General features: G+C 41.5%; 1 protein-coding gene across 1 annotated transcript; it reads right to left on the bottom strand.

The window, feature by feature from the left end:
* Positions 1-684: 684 nt before the first annotated feature.
* On the bottom strand, positions 685-8,163 carry si:ch211-215c18.3. The gene is made up of 4 exons (XM_037533703.1): positions 7,919-8,163; positions 7,384-7,498; positions 5,531-5,947; positions 685-3,950 (listed from the first exon to the last, which is right to left on the bottom strand). The coding sequence occupies exons 2-4, from the start codon at positions 7,421-7,423 to the stop codon at positions 3,844-3,846; spliced, it is 564 nt and encodes a 187-aa protein (XP_037389600.1). The 5' UTR covers positions 7,424-7,498; positions 7,919-8,163; the 3' UTR covers positions 685-3,843.
* Positions 8,164-19,277: the final 11,114 nt, after the last annotated feature.

Below are 19,277 nucleotides of genomic sequence, written 5' to 3'. Positions count from 1 at the left end.
ACATCTTAAGCAACTCATGATTCAGTTGTCAAGCTGTTCCTGACATGAACTACAACATGCAGGGCATTGGCAGTCCAGAACCAGGATTAAGAACCAGACAAGACTCTGCAACAGCACAACACTACCTCCACCATGTTTCCCATTTCGTTAGATTCTTCTGTCCAAAGAAGTCTATAGTTTGTGTGCTGCAGTTTGATCTGTGCAGAAAACAATGCTGCATAAATCTTGTTTAATTAAATTCACAATTAAGTTCCTCTATTGGCAGTAGGTGTGTCTTACTTAATTCCTTGCTAGGGAGCACCACCTTCTGGTGGGTTAGCTCATACATATGGCTTGTGGAAGGCTGTAGACCCTTTGACGTTAACCTTGTTTTCTTGGACAGTTTCTCCAGTGTCTTTCTCTGCAAATGACCCTGGGTGGGGATGTCAGGATGCTGCAGCAACCCCAGACTTCAGGACTGCAATTGCTAAATAGAATGAAAAAAAACAGACATGCATCTGATCTTTTGCCAAAGAATCGAACGGAACAGTTTTGCAATTTAATGTTGAAACATTAAAGAATATGCATGTGTGGAGGTATTTGATTTCCTGTCCATTGAAGAGGCCACAGCATCCACAGGCTCCATGTTTCGCTGGACGTAGTTATAGCAAAATGCAATGGTATAAGAAACAAAGACGAACAGCCTACAGTCTGCATTCTTTTATTTCTTTCTGTGTTTCAATACATAGATCCTTGAGTGAAGGCATTGGAATGCAACACACAGCAAGTGCACAAGCAGGCTATATTGTTATGGATATAGGCCTACATTCAATATAGTGCAAAATATACAATGAAATGATGATTGATACAATACACCCCAACCCAAACTGCTTTGTATGGGAAGCACTGCATCATAAGCAGCTCTGGATTGTGTAGGAGCCTGCAGATGTTTCGGGTGGAAAAAAAGGAAGTACAGTAAACCTGTGAGTGAACAGGCTGCTGTTAAGTAGGTGTTACGACTTAACACACCACATCACACACTACATTTACCAATGTGTGGAGATGTTGTATGCTCCTTGCGGCACTCTTTTACATAACGCTGCTGTCGGAACAAAACTTCAGAACTCCAAACTGGTAACTTAACAGAAGGAAAAAACATAACTTTGAATGGAAGGTAATGCAACCACATTTAACCAATTTCTATTGGTCCATTCATCTTGAAAGTTTAGCACAACGTAAAGGGCAGCTGGCGTTTTCAAATTCCATAAAAAAGTACAAAATGAGGACATGAGGTTTTGTTCTGACAGCAATGATAAGCATATCTCCTCCAGACTTCTCAGCTAACAGTTCCTTATTTCTGTGGTTAAAATGGCTTTGATGTCTTAGTGCAAAAGCATGTGCAAAAATACATTTGAAAAAGCAGCACAATGAACAGGGAAGTACTGTGCAAGATAAAAGCACATACAAGTGCATTAAAAACATGCAAATTCTTATTGCCTTGTGCAGCTTATTTTTATAATTGGCTACTTTTCTTGATATGTTTGACTCGCAGGTCTTATTCTAGTAACACTCTCTATGGTATGATTCTGCTGCTCAACTGTCCTTGACCATTTAGTTTGAATTTGATATATTAGTCCAAGTCCAACACTTTGATATGTGGCCTGCCTTTCCATTAGTGTTGCAATACTGTTATTTACTATATACCATAGCAGTGCTGTGAAGATGTCCTTCACATATACTATATAGCCAAAAGTACTGAGTTCAGGTGTTTGAGCCACACCCACTGCTAACAGGTAAATCAGTTAAGCACCTTGCTGTCTTGATACACAAACACTGGCAGTGGAAAGGGTAAAGGGTGGACTGTGGCTTTAAATATGGCACTAAAGTTCTGTCCTGCTAGCTCTGCCTCTGTAAATCTTAAGTGATGTTACTGTGAAATGGAAGCCATATAAGGAAGAACAGCTTAGCCACACAGCGGTAAACAATGCAAACTCACAGAGTGGGGCCGGCTAGTGCTGACATGCACATTGCCTATACTCTGTTGAAACACATTGAATCACAAAATGAGTTTCCATGGCTGAGCAGCTACAGACAAGCCTGAAATCAAAATGCACAATGCAAAATGGGGGAGTGGTGTAAAGTGCCACCACTGGACTCTGAAGCAGTGAAAACACATTCTGTGGAACGATGAGGCACGCTTTACTATCTGGCAGTCTGATGGACGAGTCTGGGTTTGGCGAACGGCAGGAGAACATGACCTGTCTGACTGCACTGTGCTGACTGTAAAGTTTGGTAGAGGAGGGACAATGCTTAGGGGCCTTTTTTCAGGGGTTGGCCTAGACCCCTTAGTTCCACTGAAGAGAAATCTTAATGCTTCAGCAGACCAAGACATTTTGGACAACTGTATGCTTCCAACTTTGTGGGAACAGTTTGGTGAAGGCCCTTTCCCATTCCAGCGTGACTGAGCCCCAGTGCACAAAGCAAGGTCCATCAAGGCATGACTGGATGAGCTTGGTGTGAAAAATCTTCAACACCATCAGACACCTGTGGGATGAACTAGAACAGAGACTGCATGCCATGCCATCTCGTCCAACAAATGTTTTTCTGGATAAATAGGCAAACATTCCAATATACACACTACAAAATCTTGTAGAAAGCTTCCCAGAAGAGAAGCTGTTATAGCTGCAAAGGGGGGGGTGGGGGGGGGGGGGTGTCAACTCAATTTTACTGCCTATGTATTTAGAATGGGATGTCATAAAAGCACCTGTGGGTGTAATGTGTCGGTGTCCCAATACTTTTGGCCATATAGTATATGTATGAAGTCAAAATTACTATACTAGCAACTAATTAGCTGAAAAGCCATTAGCATCTTAATGCTAATGTCGAGTAGTATTATAAAAGCACTATATTTTTTCTGTGAATGAACGGCAAGGATCAGCACAACCTACTACTGAGATTAACAGGCCACCCCTAAACTGATTTCATATTTCTACAAAGAGTAATGTATCAAAAGGTAACAAAAGCATGACTGCATGGAGATGACTGAACTGCTGAATTGGTTGGACATTTTCTTTAGAATTTGAAACGAAAAGTCTCACCTGACACAAAAGCAGTATTAAATTAGAATATTTGCTTATAATTCTTTGGACAAAGGTACTGGATATTGGTGTTTTCAGAAGTGAAAAACAAAGACAAGATTTAGTGCTAATACTAGAATAGTTGTTTACCATGGAGAGTGATTTCCTTGTACTTACAAAGAGTACTTTGTGGATCAAAATATACAGTAAAGACCAATGGCCAGTTGCTTGTTACTGCTGTTGCTGTTGTTATTGTAGCAACTAATAAATTACTTAAATGTTAAGACTACAAGGTAATAAAAAAGCATCACTGATAAAGAATTATTCTCATAGCTAGTAACATAAAATGTTATTTACAGGGATACTTCCACCCTGGCCAGATGGCTGGGACTGTTTTAAAGTGTGTTTCCTGTTGCTGTTTTCGAAGTACTGGTAAAATGTGTCAAATGTGTTGTCTAGTCTAAATGCCCATATGCTGCAGATGTGGCAGACAGAGATTAGGTTAAAATGTTCTACATCTGAGGGGAAGGTAGCAGCTATTTATACGACTGGTGGTACGTGGGTTTGTAAAGAGACCTAGAGATCGAAACAACCTTTAAAGCATATCAGTGACTGACATAACAGTTTTGAGTCACACTGGAAACATTTTAAAACTGTACCTTCGAAACAGCCAATTATTTTGAATGTGAACATCATGTGATGAGTTTGCAAAAGGGATCATGTGAACAAATGTCACAAATGGCGATGCTGGAGGGACAGCCCGCCAAACCTGGACCGCTACAGTGGATCATGCTGACAGAAACCCCATAGAGACGGGAAGAGACACCACAACCATGGAGATCAGCAGTGCTGTGTGAGCTACTACGCTCAAAGCAGAGCACACCAGCAAATTTCCTAAGAGAGTCAGGCAGACAAACAGAGAAGCAGAAACAATCAGTTACAAATAAAATTAATAAGACTTTATATATAAATCTTTACAGTTCAAGTTATAAGTATTGATCTATGCACTCAATTTTTGGCCAAATTAAAAGTATCATGGTCTACATTCCACTGCTTTGCAAGTAGAATGGGATGCTCTGGAGGAGCCAAACATGAACTCTAGGTCATCGTATCCAATGCCAAGTGTGGCTATTGGGGTATGAAATTCCCCAGAATCAGGCTGTGGAGCAGTGGACTTTGTTCTCTAGTGATGGGGCATAATCCAGCACCCTTGGGATTAGTTGGAGTGGCATTTCCAAACCAAACCTACCCATCCAACATCAGTACCTCACCTAACTAATGCTCTTGTAGCTGAACGCAACTTTTTGTTGGCTGTGGCATCACCGGGATTTAGGCTCACATCACATGGCACAAATCCGATCTTTTGCCCTATTGTGACTCAGATTTTATGTTTTCAGGGCTGTGTGGACACACATATCTGATCATTTCAAATCCGACCTGAGCCACTTTTATATGTGGTCCTAGATCAGATATGTATCCAATGCGTGGCCATGCAACCTGAATGTTAACGCTCAGATCGGAATTCATGTGTTTTTCCACTGCGTTTGCGCCATCATTTAGCTTTACCATTGCAACAGCACAGAAGTTAAAGCCTGCAAACAGTGGAAAAGCATCACATCTCACCTTTTTCCAGAGCTGATTAGAGTTAATTATCTTCGCAGTTAAAGCTCATTCTGCTCATTAGTCTGTGTGCTGACGAGTTTTGGCCAGCTGTGCCCATATAGCCCCCATTAACTACAGCATAGCAATACAGCCTGCGCTGGTAAATCTGAACTTGAAAACATAACATACATCCAAACCTAACCTTTAGCACAAGAAAAACAGTAACCTTTTTATGAGAATTGTTAAAAAAAATTAATAAAGTAATTACAATAAGCAGTAATTAACAGAATAAACTTACCTGCTACTGCGACCCTATCTGGGCTAAGCGGTTAAAGACGATGATGATAACAGAACAGAATGAAGAGGGCTGGGAACTTCTGTTATATAGAACGTTTCAGTCTGGATTGCTTTTTGAATGGAGCACAATACAGAGCAGCCAATCAGAACCAAGCTCATTTACATATATCAGGGCAACAGAAACAGCCTGTTTAATTCTGGGGGGAAATATATGATGCAGGATATGGGCCTGTTAAGAAGTATGTTTACACATCCTCTACAGGGAAAACGCTCTGCACTGGCATGGCCTAGCACTCAGGAACTCGGACCACTGTTCAATTTCTTTGCGTATCACAGCGCAACACACAGCATTTTGCCATTTCCACATTAAGTTACAGCCAAGGCTTGAGATGTGGCTTGACATTTGCACAAAGACAGACGGTCTTTGGTAAACAGACAGATGCTAATGGTCTGTCACCTCAGCTGACGTAACTAGCCTAGCCTTTTTCAGCTCGTATCTTTCAGCTCCAAAACAAAAACTGATACAAAGTGTGAGAAGTGAGAAACCTTTAGATAAGACTGTACACTGTACTCACTCTGGTTGAAGGCCATACTGTTCTCCTTCCAGGTGCTCCCTTGATACACTCTGCAGGTGTAGGTGTACGCCCGGTCCTCCGACATAGGCATCCAGGTAAGGCGGCAGATGTTTGGAGACACAAGCGTGACATTAGCCCTCCGTCGGGTCTCTATGGGTGGGATGAGGTGGATGGGATTGTTGGGATAGGTAGTGCCCATGAGGCGCCCATCCTGTTTGAACTCGCAGAACGGCCCAGGGATCTTGTCGGTCATGGGGAATTCGCAGTCCACCCGCACATTCTTCTCCATGTAGGTGAGGCAGGAGAATATCTGAGGGCCTCTAGGAGTGTTCCACCACCAGGAGTTAATATCCAGGAAGCTGGGTTTCTGGTAGCTTGATGATGCAGCAGTCAGTCCAATCATACATGATGAAAACACTGAACATGGAAATAACATTAAACACTGGGCAGACTTAGTAAGCAAAAATAAATAAATGAATAAATAAATAAAACACATGTAACACAGCATTTTATAATGGTTACTGTAACCCCTAACAAAACAACAGAGAAAGGTTTATTAACTCCTTACATGCATGCGACTGTATGTGGACCCACACTTTAATTCCTGTTTTTAGCATAGTTTTCAGGAAGATTCTGACATTCATCACTGTTTTCTTATTTGGGATTTATTCTTAGCTGAGAACAGAATCTGCTCACACTCAAGAGCACAAAGGTGTGACCAGTTCTGCGCTTTAAAAACACATCGTGAATGTGACGTACACTTTATCTTAGGGCCTTTCTCAAAGACAAATTAAAGGAGAAACTTAGGAATATACTGCTGAATGAGACCCATTAGAGGTAATTTAAAAGCTAAAACATAAAATACTGTGGTTTTGTATCGTTATCAGTGTAATACAGACTTTATCAATCAGTGCTTTCTGTTTTTTTTTCTCAGCATTTCATTTACTGCCCCAAACATTTTTGGCTTTGGGTTGTAAATAAATTAAGCTTAACTATTAGTGGAGCGGGCGGCGCGGTGGGTAGCACTGTCACTACAGCGACAGCAAGGGGGGCCTGGGTTCGATTCCCCGGCCGGGCGACCAGGGTCCTCTCTGTGTGGAATTTGCATGTTCTCACTGCGTGGGTTTTCTCCAGGTTCTCCGGTTTCCTCCCACAGTCCAAAGATGTGCAGTCAGGCCGATTGGACATGCTACATTGTGTGTGTTCTGCCTGGGCTACAAACCACTAAAATGTGTTCAAAATTTCTTCATATGAATGTTCCTAATGATGCTGCTTTTGCCTAACCACAGCCTTTTTTACCTGCATTGGGAATGACTTTATTAATCCATATGACACAAAGGTGAATATACACAGTGCTGTATGGCTGGCCATACAGAATAAGTTCATGTTGAGGCGGGCATGGAAGCTTCTGGCCATTCCTCCATACATTAGGGCCTTTTTGTGAATGTGTGTGTGTGTGTGTGTGTGTGTGTGTGTGTGTGTGTGTGTGTCTGCGATGGACTGGCGGCCTGTCCAGGGTGTATCCTGCCTTCCGCCCAATGACAGCTGGGATAGGCTCCAGCACCCCTCCCGCGCGACCCTGAGGGAGAAGCGGCTTAGAAAGTGTGTGTGTGTGTGTGTGTGTATTAGTGGAGCTTAATAACTGACAAATAAATGTAGATAAAAAGAGGGAATATATTGGCGAAATGGGCATATATTGTTTTCTTTTTCTTAAAAGTGTAGTTTTAAATAATGTGTGCTGTTTAAGTGTATTTTTCCTCTCTGTGAAGACACAAATGGCCCACATATATTAAACAGATTTTAAGGGAATGCGAAGTGGGAGTAAATGTGGGGCTGTAAACATCCTGACTTACCTATAAAGATGCCAGTGGCTACTGCAGACTGCAGCGTCATGGCGGATCAACTCAGCAGAGTGAGCAGCTCACACACCCTTCTGGTCTAGCAGCACTAACACAGGCCGATAAATGCCTGCAAGGAGAAAACAGACAAGGCTAGAAACGCCATCATATGTTCTGACTTCATAAACCTTGTAACCCGCAGGACAGGCGCGCTGTTTCAGACTAGCTGCGCTGCACGACGCGGGCTGACAGGTATTCTCTGAGGGAAAATGAGGGCTTTCCAACACACGTTCAAAAACAGGGCTCGACGTCTGCAGACGGGACGAGAAGAAGACACTTAAATGTTTTACTGCCGTGTCCGTCGCCCCAGTTCGCCCGTTTTAGAACAGCTACATGAACAGCTTTGCTAACTTGCTCTAGCGCAGTGCTGGGAAGGACGCGGGGACGCGCAGCAGCGTGAACGAGCGTCACTGCATGCGGGATAACTGTCCCGTAAGAGGACGAACAGCATCGATATCACTTTTTAGTCCACGAAACCATCTGCTTTTACCTTAAAAACGAATCCACGGTGTCCGCGAGGTCTTCTGTGCTTCTGACCAGCCTGAGCTTTCCAGCGTTTCTACCACCTTCACTCAGTGAGGAGGGTCGCTGCTCAGAGCGCTCAGACAGATGATGCTGAGGAACCGAGCACTGGCCCACAGACAAGGGCGACCCAAGGGCTGAGTCCTTCACCTGCTGGACATCGAGATCCCTCAGTTCAGCTCCAGTCCTGATCCACCTCATCAAAGATATCAGGACATCGCACTGTAAACTCGAATGGTAAACAACAACAGAAAAACAAATGTATAAACCATGTGAGACTAAGTTGGCCGTGGAGGAACGTTTTAAATAAATAAGGTGAGGTCTTCAGCTAGAGAGCTGTGCATTTCTGGAATTAGGGGATAACAAAATCCTCCAAAATGATGCTTAACACATTTTATAAAACATTTGAACTCCGATTTGGTCTTAAAACTGCATCAATTCCTGTAGACCAGGTCATCGTATTGACACATTTGCACTGTGTGACAAATGTCCCTCTTTAAGCGAAACCAAGGCTGAATCTCAAATGGCTCCCTACTCCCTACGTAGTGCACTAGGTGAGTTATGAAAAGTGCCTTTGACGCCCAAATAGTGTGCTGTATGTCCAGTGCACACCTGGCTGAATCCCTATTGGGCATGTGTTAGACATATAATACACTGTTCGGGTCCAGGAGCCATTATTTTAAGCCTTAAGTAGAGCGCTGTGTAGGGAGTAGGGAGCTATTTGAGGCTCAGCCCAAGTTAACCAAGTCCACCACTATTACCCCAGTTCAGAATCTGAAAATTGTTCTTCAACAACACATACCGTCATTGTTATATTATATTATATTATATTATATTATATTATATTATATTATATTATATTATATTATTTACCAAGTAAATGTTGAAATCGCAGCAGCTTTGACACTGCTTCTGTGGACTTACGTCATACCAAAGTTATTGCAATTACTTACCAGCAGAGGGCGCCACAAACCAGCCATAAAGCTGACGAGCAGAGCCAGAACAAACAGAAGATTTATCAAGTTTTACCCATATCTCAGGGTATTATGTGTATTTTATGGTTTATGTGTTACAGTATATTTGTATACATGAATATTTGTGTAGTTGGATAGCAGAGGTGTAGCCAAGAGGCAGCCAGGGGTCGCCAGTGTCATCCTGAACTGAAGTCTGACTTCCATCCCAATTAGGGAAAGTGAGACACTCAGTCATCATCAGGTGAAAATATAGCATCAGGGTAGTTAACAATGATCAAATTACACTGCATTTAATAATTAGCATATATTGCTGGGCTCATTTGCTGAGGAAGTGGGTGAATGTGCACTGGGTCCCTTCAGCGGTGCGGCTCTGTATTCTGTGCAGTGGTGAAAAGAGTTAACCATTGCAAATGGGTCAGTTCTAATCTTTTAGCAGACTAACTAGTATCTTTTTCTTGATGAGTTGATGTCACAGTGTAAAGGATTAGTATGGTTTTCCAAGTGACCTGGGACTGATTCCACATATTTGATGGTTTTCTAATGGGAAGGGGTGTTCTGCAGGAAACTAGTGGTCTCTAATGCTAACAGTTAAGCCAATTACTATTAGAAATAAGGCTTTAATTGTAATACATCTAACGTTCTTCGCTAGACCAGTTTTAGGTGAACTTTAGCCTTCCTGCGAGATAAGGTCAGCCTGCAACTCCTGTCATGACAAGATTTTAGCAATAAGAGTACTAAAATAAAGATTAGGTCCTATTAAAAAAAATAAGTAGTTAGAAAGTGAAGATATTGACCTAAAATATGCATTTGTGCAGATTGTGTTCTATACAGCTGGCTATGAAGTTTATCAAGTATCAAAATGACTGCATATAGAGCAACTGATTATCCATTAGCATGTACTGTTATTAAGAGCAGTATTGTAAAGCAACTTGTTTTTTTTTGTGAACAAATGGCAAAAATCTGTACAACCTACTATTGAGATTAACAGGCCACCCCTAAACTGATTTCATATTTCTACAGATAATAATTCTGCACAGAGCTGCTCTAACTGCTGAATTGGTTGGACATTTTCTTTAGGAAATCTGGACAGCATAAAAAATATATAGTATAAAATTATAATATGTTTTCGTGAGTCTTTGGAAAAAGATACTGTGGCTCACACCACACAATAAAAAATAATGGCCAATTGTGTACAAATTCATTAATTAAGCAATTAATTGATTACATTTCAAATGTGACTACAAGGTAATAGACAAGCATCACTAATAAAGAATTATTCTAGTAACACAAAATGTTATTCATAGGGATACTGCCCAATCTGGCAACCCTGGCCAGATGGCTGGGACTGTTTTTAAGGGTGTTTCCTGTTGCTGTTTTCAAAGTACTGGTAAAATGTGTCAAATGTGTTGTCCAGTCTAAATGCCCATATGCTGCAGATGTGGCAGACAGAGATTAGGTTAAAATGTTAAAGGCAGCAGCTAGTTATACGACTGTACTGTAGAAGAGCAGTGCTGTGTGAGCTACTACGCTCAAAGCAGAGCACACCAGCAAATTTCCTAAGACAAAAGAGTCAGACAGACAAAGATAGATAAGCAGAAACAATCAGTCACAAAAAAAAATAACATTTTATGTTCAAATCTCTACAGGCTTCACTGCAAAGCCACCAAACTACACCATTCATTTTCTCTCGCTACAGTTTCTACACATTGTAGGGGTAGGCATGCATCAGTACTTTATGCTGCATCAGTACGGAACTGAGTGAACTCCACTGATTTTGAAATGTTAAGACCAATTCTAATTTATTCTAATAATATTACAGTATGCCCTCATTTTTGATCAAATTAAAAGTATCATGGTCCACATTCCACTACTGTGTAAACAAACTTTTTAAAACATTTCTAAAATTATCCAGGCACCCCTTCAAATGAGTGTCTTCTGCGACTTTGCTAACACAAGCGTTCCGCTGCAAGCACACAGCTTTTATCATCATAAGCTTTGCCGGTAGAATGGGACACTCCGGAGCAGCCGAACATGAGCTTTAGGCCACCGTATCCAATGCTAACAGTCAGCTAGAGGGATATAAAACTCCCCAGAATCAGGCTGTGGAGCAGTGTACTTCTCTAGTGATGGGGCATAATCCAGTACCTTTGGGATTAGTTGGAGTGGCATTTCCAAACCTACCCCTCCAACATCAGTACCTCGCCTCACTAATGCTCGTGTGGCTGAAAGCAGCTTTTTGTTGTCTGGGGCATCACTGGGATTTAATGCTTTCTTCTGACAATGTGAAATCTTGGTCAGTGGTGCCCATAAAAGAGCCCCCATTAACTACACCACACCAATGTAGGCTGCACTGGTAAACCTAAACTCAAATTTAGAATGATGGAATAACTTTTTTAAGAGGATTGGTGAACAAATAAGGGGGAAAAAATCATACATTAATTACAATAGGCAGTAATTAACAGAAAATGAATGCATTAATGGCAACAGAAACAGCCTGTTTAGTTCTGGAGGATAAAAAGATTTTTTTTTAAAGTGGTCATGTAAAAATGAATAATGAACATAAAATCATACAGTTAGTATAAGTTGACTTCAGGGGGGAAATATATGATGGAGGATACGGGCCTGTTAAGACTGTGAGTTTCCACTCTTTATTTGAGTTAAATTGAGAACTACCTGACAAATTTGTTTGTCGTACCAAACTTTTCATCCTGATGTTTACTCGAAACTAATCCTGTAATTAGTTAAAGTTGAGCTCTTCGGCTTTCTGCAGCGGTGGACTAGCAAGCCACCTCATTTAGATGAATGTTTGCTCTCAGAAAAATAATAAGAGAAATTCTAAAACAAATAAAAGTTTTAAAACCTGAGTTGGTTTTAAGTGTCTTTTCTATTTCTAATAGTAATTTAGACTTGTGTAAACAGCTGTTAGCTAAGCCTGCGCTAACTTTAGCAACTCTAACATTAACAGGATAAGAGTTCTGCTGGAAGACCAGTTCAATTGAAGTTTATGATAACCCACTACGAATACAAGTCACTTGAGTTATCAGTGTTTATATATATATATATATATATATATATATATATATATATATATATATATATATATATATATATATATATATGTATATATATATATAAAGTAAGCCCTAAAATCTTACACCGTATAAAACTGTTTATTGTGCATATATTTATTTGTTTTGGTTTCAGGTTGTTTAATGTTTACAGCTCAGTCTCCTCTATTTTACACTATATGATTTTCATTTTAGAACTGTCTGTGTTACAGGTGCTGTGCTTTGCTGCTACAACAAAATAATTTCCTTCCGGGATTAAAAAAGTACAAATCTATGTAGGTGTGTATTTATGTAAGTACAGTATCTCACAAAAGTGAGTACACCCCTCACATTTCTGCAAATATCTTATTATATCTTTTCATGGGACAACACTATAGAAATGAAACTTGGATATAACAAAGTAGTCAGTGTACAGCTTGTGTAGCTGAAAAGATTTACTGTCCTCTGAAAATAACTCAACACACTGCCATTAATGTCTAAGTAGCTGGCAATACAAGTGAGTTCACCTCATAGTGAACATGTCCAAATTGTGTCCAATTGTGTCGTCCCTGATGTCATGTGACTCATTAGAGTTACAAGGTTCCAGGTGTGAATGGGGAGCAGGGCTGTTAAATTTGGTGTTTTGGGTACAATTCGCTCACACTGGCCAGTGGATGTTCAACATGGCACCTCACTGAGGATGTCAGAAATACTATTGTTGCTCTCCACAAAGATGGCCTAGGCTATAAGAAGATTGCTAACACCCTGAAACTATAGCATGGTGGCCAAGGTCATACAGCAGTTTTCCAGTTTGAACCTGTCCTCATTTACGTTTACATTCACAGCATTTAGCAGATGCTCTTATCCAGAGTGTCTTACAAGAAGTGCTTTGTCTATCCAGAGAAAGTATCTTTGCTAGTTACCAATAGGTTAGAGAGAAAGTTAGTCCTGAGCTCAGATACTGCTAGAAACAAAAAGTCACTGTTGATACCCAGAGAAAAGGAACAGAGTTGAACACAGAACAGTACAATACAGTGCAATACAGGGCATAAGTGCAGTACACAGAGGTGTAAAATTCAGGTCCAGAAAGTAAAAATTCTTCCCAGGATTTTGTTCCAACTACCTGGACAGTTCTGCTGGCGGTTTGATCTAACTAGAGAAGCCAGGCCATTGAAACAAAACTTTGGGAAGGATTTTTACTTTCTGGACCTGAATTTTATACCTCTAGCAGTACAATACATCACAATACTTAAGTCAGTGCTCATTTAAGTGCTGTATAAAGAGATATGTCTTCAGTCTGCGTTTGAAGACAGCAAAAGACTCTGCTGTACAGACAAATAGTGGGAGTTCATTCCACCACCTGGGTGCCAGTACAGAGAACAGTCTCGATGCTTGTCTTCCACGCGCCTTGGAGGATGGCGGGTCAAGCCGAGTTGCACTTGAAGCTTGAAGGCCTCGTGGTACAGTTTGAGATTTCACCATTGCCATTAAGTGGTAGGGGCTGGTCCATGTTTGGCTTTGTAGGCAAGTGAAGGAAGTAAGTGAAGGGAGCGCAGCAGTGGGGTGACGTGGCTGCACTTGGGGAGATTGAAGACGAGCCGTGCTGCTGCATTCTGGATGAGTTGCAGAAGCTTGATGGCCTGCATGGGAAGACCAGCCAAAAACAAGTTGCAGTAGTCAAGTCTTGAGATGACAAGAGACTGCACAAGCACCAGGGTGGCCTATCGAGTGAGAAAGGGTTGAATCCTCCAGATGTTGTACAGGAGAAATCTGCATGACCAAGTTAGGTTTGCGATGTGAGTCGAGAATGATAATCCTCGCCAGGAATGACCAAAGAAGAGTCCATGTGTTTAGCGTCACATTCAGAGGCTGGTTAAAAAAAATAGACGCATGAGTGCTGCCAGCATTGCTGCAGAGGTTGAAGAAGAGGGAGGTCAGCCTGTCAGTGCTCAGACCATACGCCGCACAATGCATCAGCTCTTCTGATGCTGACACACAAGAAAGCCCGCAAACAGTTTGCTGAAGACAAGCAGTCCAAGAACATGGATTACTGGAATCATGTCCTGTGGTCTGATGAGACCAAGATAAACTTGTTTGGCTCAGATGGTGTCCAGCATGTGTGGTGGCACGCTGGTGAGGAGTACCAAGACAACTGTCTCTTTCCTACAGTCAAGCATGGTGGAGGTAGCAACATGGTCTGGAGCTGCATGAGTGCTGCCGGCACTGGGGAGCTGCAGTTCATTGAGGGAAACATGAACTCCAACATGTACTGTGACATTTTGAAGCAAAACATGATTCCCTCCCTTCGGAAACTGCACCACATGGCAGTTTTCCAAGATGACTTCCTTGCTGCAGGCAAAGGTGATGGACTGGCCGAGTATGTCTTCAGACCTAAACCCAATTGAGCACCTGTGGGGCATCCTCAAGCAGAAGGAGGAGGAGTCCAAGGTGTCTAACATCCACCAGCTTCATGATGTCATCATGGAGGAGTGGAAGAGGATTCCACCAGGTAGCTCTGGTGAATTCCATGCCCAAGAGGGTTAAGGCAGTGCTAGACAATAATGGTGGTCACACAAAATATTGACACTTTGAGCACAATTTGGATGTGTTCACTGTGAGGTGTACTCACTTGTGTTGCCAGCTATTTAGACATTAATGTCTGTGTGTTGAGTTATTTTCAGAGAACAGTAAATCTACACTGCTATACAAGCTGTACACTGACTACTTTAAGTTATATCCAAGATTCATTTCTATAGCGTCCCATGAAAAGATCAAATATTTGGAGAAATGTGAGGCGTGTCCTCACTTTTGTGAGATACTGTATATGTGTTTCTAGCTGAAAAGCTTTTCTGAAAGCTCAAATCTGAGTGAGATATGTTGAGTGACTGATGCTGGAGTGACAGATAAGGATAAACCAACCAGGTTGTGTGATCTGTTTTTATTTGTGTGTTTATTAGATCTAGCACTTTGTTGTTTGCTGCAGGTGAGTCGAGATGGTGGGAATGGAACAGGGTAAAGAGGAACAGTCAAGCCAGTGCTGAGAGAAATGGAGATGGAGATTCGGCTCTTTTCTCTGTCTACCTCCTCATCTTTCATGAACCCTTTCGTGTTCTTGTTCTTTTCTCTGTTATTCCATCATCCTCGTCTTCCTCATTTTTCTTCTCTTCCTGCTCTTTAGACAGCACCTGTGGCATACAGTATTAACTTGCTTTAAACACAGTACATCACACAAAACACCACACTAGCACTGGAGTTCAGTAAAATTGGTGTGCCACCACACCCACACACCTCAGAGCTCCTGCTCTTTCTGCAGGGATAGCTGGTGCCAAGACTTTTTTAATAGAATCAGGTTTTCCAGGAACTGCACCCTATCCTCTCCCGTTTTACACTCCTGCAAGTATGTAGCTGAAATACAAACAAACACAACCATAAAGAGTTGTTCATATCTGACTCAAATCATAGATTTTTTCAAATTTATAAAAAACTTATTAAAAGGATGATGAAAGTTAAATAAAAATTGTGAATGTCTAAACTTCACGTTTCTGTTATGTGGTATTAACTAATGTGCAGCATCACTGAACAACCTGAGTCTTGACCAAGCTGAGTGTGGCTCATCCATGCTAGTCTCACCTCAGGCCTTGATGAAGCATGACACTGACCTGCTTCAGGGACTGGGAGGTGCTTGAGCCTATCCCAGCGGTCATCGGGCGGAAGGCAGGACACACCCTGGACAGGTCGCCAGTCCATCACAGGGCAGACAGACAGACATATACACACACGCTCACACCCAGGGGCAATGTAACATGTCCAATTGGCCTGACTGCATTTCTTTGGACTGTGGGAGGAAACCGGAGAACCCAGAGGAACTTTACAGCACTTTAAACTGACACAAACAGACACAAAGTACACAAAGAGTCAAATGGAAGAAGAGCATGATGGGCACAAAACATCCTCAGTTTTATTCCCTTTAAGAGGAGAGAGAGAGAGAGAGAGAGATGGTGATAATGAACTATCCAAGGTGCTGAAACAGGTCATGGATTCTCTGCTCTCTTTAAAATTATTTTTACAATAACTGCCCCATATATTTGATTTCAACAGAGGTTTTTAACTGAAGGGGTCGCGATGTGGATCCAGGGGGTTGCCAGAGTGATCCAACTTTGACTTTATCGATCAGAAAATGATTTTGATGAGTGCCTACAAGCAGAGCCGGTTCATGAGGAGCTTGGCCTCTTCCTATTTCCCCCGTTACAGCAGGACTGCATCAGGACTGCGAAACACCAGAGGGCGCCCACAAGCAAATCCTCAATGAATGCGGGGGAAAGACGTTAGAGGGCTCAAAAGTAACAGTTAAAGGAGTTTCTAGTCACTCGCCTAGAACTTTCCTTTAATTTTAGAAAGTAGAAGGATGTGTTTCACTAAAAAAGCAGAGAAAACGTACCTTGGGGTTTGGGGCAGCAGAACGCTGGCATTACTGCTACTGAGTGCTGATTGGTTGGCGAGCGGAGCTGCTCATTGGCTGTTTGAGCTCACAGATGTCATGGACATACATGAGGTGCGGTTTTAAACTCCTATAACTCGAGTTTAAAAGCTCTTAAAAATATAACAGCATCTATCATTGTTTTTAGTTTTAGTGAAGAAAGTCTCTTAATTGGTTTTTATTTTTCTCTTCTGAAACAGTTTAGATGATTTTTGAAATAACACTAGTTCTGCTTGAGGACAAGAATTTAGTATTTGGGAGAAGTTGGTTTCCTGTGTCAGGGTTTCAGTCTAAAATGCATGATATACCACTTTTAAGAAATGATGCACATTGTTGGGAGTGGTCTTTACATGTACAAGACATATCAATGCTATAATTGATTAATATCACCTTCATCAGAGAAATAAACATGTGTTCTATATTATTCATCAGCTGTTAATCTATTCTAAAACTTCTTATATGTAAAATCGCCACAGACCTCCTAACATCATGTGGCCCTCAGATTAGCTCAAGAACAGCGCAGAGACAGCTTCAAGGAATGGGTTTCCATGGCCGAGCAGCTGCATCCAAGCCTTACATTACCAAGCGTCGAATGCAGTGGTGTGAAGTGCTGCCACTGGACTCAGTGGCGCAGTGGAGACGTGTTCTCTGGGGAAATGAATCACGCTTCTCCATCTCGTAATCCGATGGATGAGTCTGGGTTTGGTGGATGCCAGGAGAACTACTTGTTTGACTGCCTCGTGCCAAGTGTAAAGTTCAGTGGAGGGGGGATTATGGTGTGGTGTTGTTTTTCAGGAGTTGGGCTCAGCCCCATAGTTCCAGTGAAAGGAACCCTTAATGCTTCAGCAGACCAAGAGATTTTGAACAATTTCATGCTCCCAACTTTGTGAGAGCAGTGGAGATGTGTTCTCTGGAGTGACAAATCACGCTTCTCAGTGTGTGGGTCCAGACTTAGTCCTCCTATTGGTGACCCCTGTATTAGTAGCAGCTAGAAGAGCCCAAACATCATTTAATGGCCTGTTGTTCTATACTGTAAAACTCATGTGCTGGTTTTGGTTTCAGGAGTGTGAGGGCACTGCTCACAGGGAGGAAAATCAGCGGCTGGCCAAACAGGTAGAGAATGATTAAAAAAAATTTGCAGGGGGATTTTTACCCAATTTTTGCCCCAATTTAGTTTTCTCCAATTCCACCCATTTGTTAGGACTCCCCCAATCATACGATGAGGTCAACGCTAGCAGAGGTGGACGAACTACACAAACCATGTACTGGAGTTAGAGATACCCAAGGTAAAATATTACTCTAGTAAAAGTAGAAGTCCTTACTCTAGACCTCAACTTGAGTAAAATTACAAAAGTATTTGCCTTAAAATGGACTAAAAGTACTAAAACATTAATTATGACTAATGTCCTGTTATCATTTTTATAACAAGACTCTCTTCATGAACTCATTTTAGGTGAAAATCCTCCAGTGTCTCTCTTGGTAAACCAGTCTTTTAATACAGGGTGGGCCATTTATATGGGTACACCCAAATAAAATGGGAATGGTTGGTGATATTAACTTCCTGTTTGTGGCACATTAGTTTATGGGAGGGGGAAAACTTTTCAAGATGGGTGGTGACCATGGTGGCCATTTTGAAGTCGGCCATTTTGGATCCCCAACTTTAGTTTTTTCAATGGGAAGAGGGTCATGTGACACATCAACCCTATTGAGAATTTCACAAGAAAAACAATGGTGTGCAAGAAATGCTAGCACAGGCTTCCAGTATCCGTAGTTTCAGGTGCTGCACATCTCCTATCTTCACAGCATAGACAATTGCCTTCAGATGACCCCAAAGATAAAAGTCTAAGGGGGTCAGATCGGGAGACCTTGGGGGCCATTCAACTGGCCCACGATGACCAATCCACTTTCCAGGAAACTGTTCATCTAGGAATGCTCGGACCTGACACCAATAATGTGGTGGTGCACCTTCTTGCTGGAAAAACTCAGGGAACATGCCAGCTTCCAAAGTGACTAGTACCACACTCTCCTGACTACCGCACTCCGGTGACCACTACAACTTTCTATTGTCTTCTACCGCACTCTGCTGACTAGCAAACTTAACAGTTTCTTCAACATTCCAGTCCAGACTGCAGTGTGAAGAAGACAGGCCAGCCAATCAGAACATTTACATTTATTAGCCTGAAAGGCACCGTAACACAAAAAAGTCTAAGAGATAACAAGAGGTTGGACACAATAAAGAATACTAATAAAAAAGATAATTAAGAAAACTTCCTGAGACATTGTGATCACTGTATATTTATAGATTTCCTACATGCATTCAGCCAGAGGAATGTATGACTAAACTACAGTGACGTTTGCAGAGTTTAGTGTAGACGTTTAAAAAGCACACAACTACATACTCACTCAGCAAAGTCTTTCATAACATTCCTATGACTGCAGGTGGTTTCTGTATACTAAAGACATGTAAACAATGTTCATGATCATGATATTTGAACACAAAACTGTAAAATGTTCGATACAACAGTTTAATACAGCAACACAACTCATACAATTAGTAGATCCAGAGGTAAAAATAGTTGTTGGCTTCAACAGTGTTTGTGTTCACTGATAGTTTGGAGTAGTGGGTAAATATGACATGTATATATATAAAATTTGACAATGATAAGACAATGATTATCAATAAACATCAATAATAACTCGGAGACAAAAAGACCTATTTGCATTTATAACCACTCTGGCTGGTTTTCAGATACATGTAATCTGCAATGAGAAACTGTCAAACTAAAAAGATGAAGTCAGCCTCTTGTTTGAATATTCCTGTTCCACCTT

The sequence above is a fragment of the Pygocentrus nattereri genome, chromosome 23 (assembly GCF_015220715.1).
Source record: "Pygocentrus nattereri isolate fPygNat1 chromosome 23, fPygNat1.pri, whole genome shotgun sequence".
Lineage (NCBI taxonomy): Eukaryota > Metazoa > Chordata > Actinopteri > Characiformes > Serrasalmidae > Pygocentrus > Pygocentrus nattereri.
Note: the sequence above shows the minus strand (reverse complement) of the source record. Positions and strands in the feature narration are given on the sequence as shown.

Excerpts from the sequence above, each read along its gene's own strand:
- si:ch211-215c18.3 (XM_037533703.1), bottom strand. The coding sequence starts at position 7,423 with ATGACGCTGCAGTCTGCAGTAGCCACTGGCATCTTTATAG. Across the intron at positions 5,948-7,383 it reads AGCCACTGGCATCTTTATAG|TGTTTTCATCATGTATGATT; the intron begins GTAAGTCAGGAT and ends TTCCATGTTCAG. Across the intron at positions 3,951-5,530 it reads CAGTATGGCCTTCAACCAGA|GAAATTTGCTGGTGTGCTCT; the intron begins GTGAGTACAGTG and ends TGACTCTCTTAG.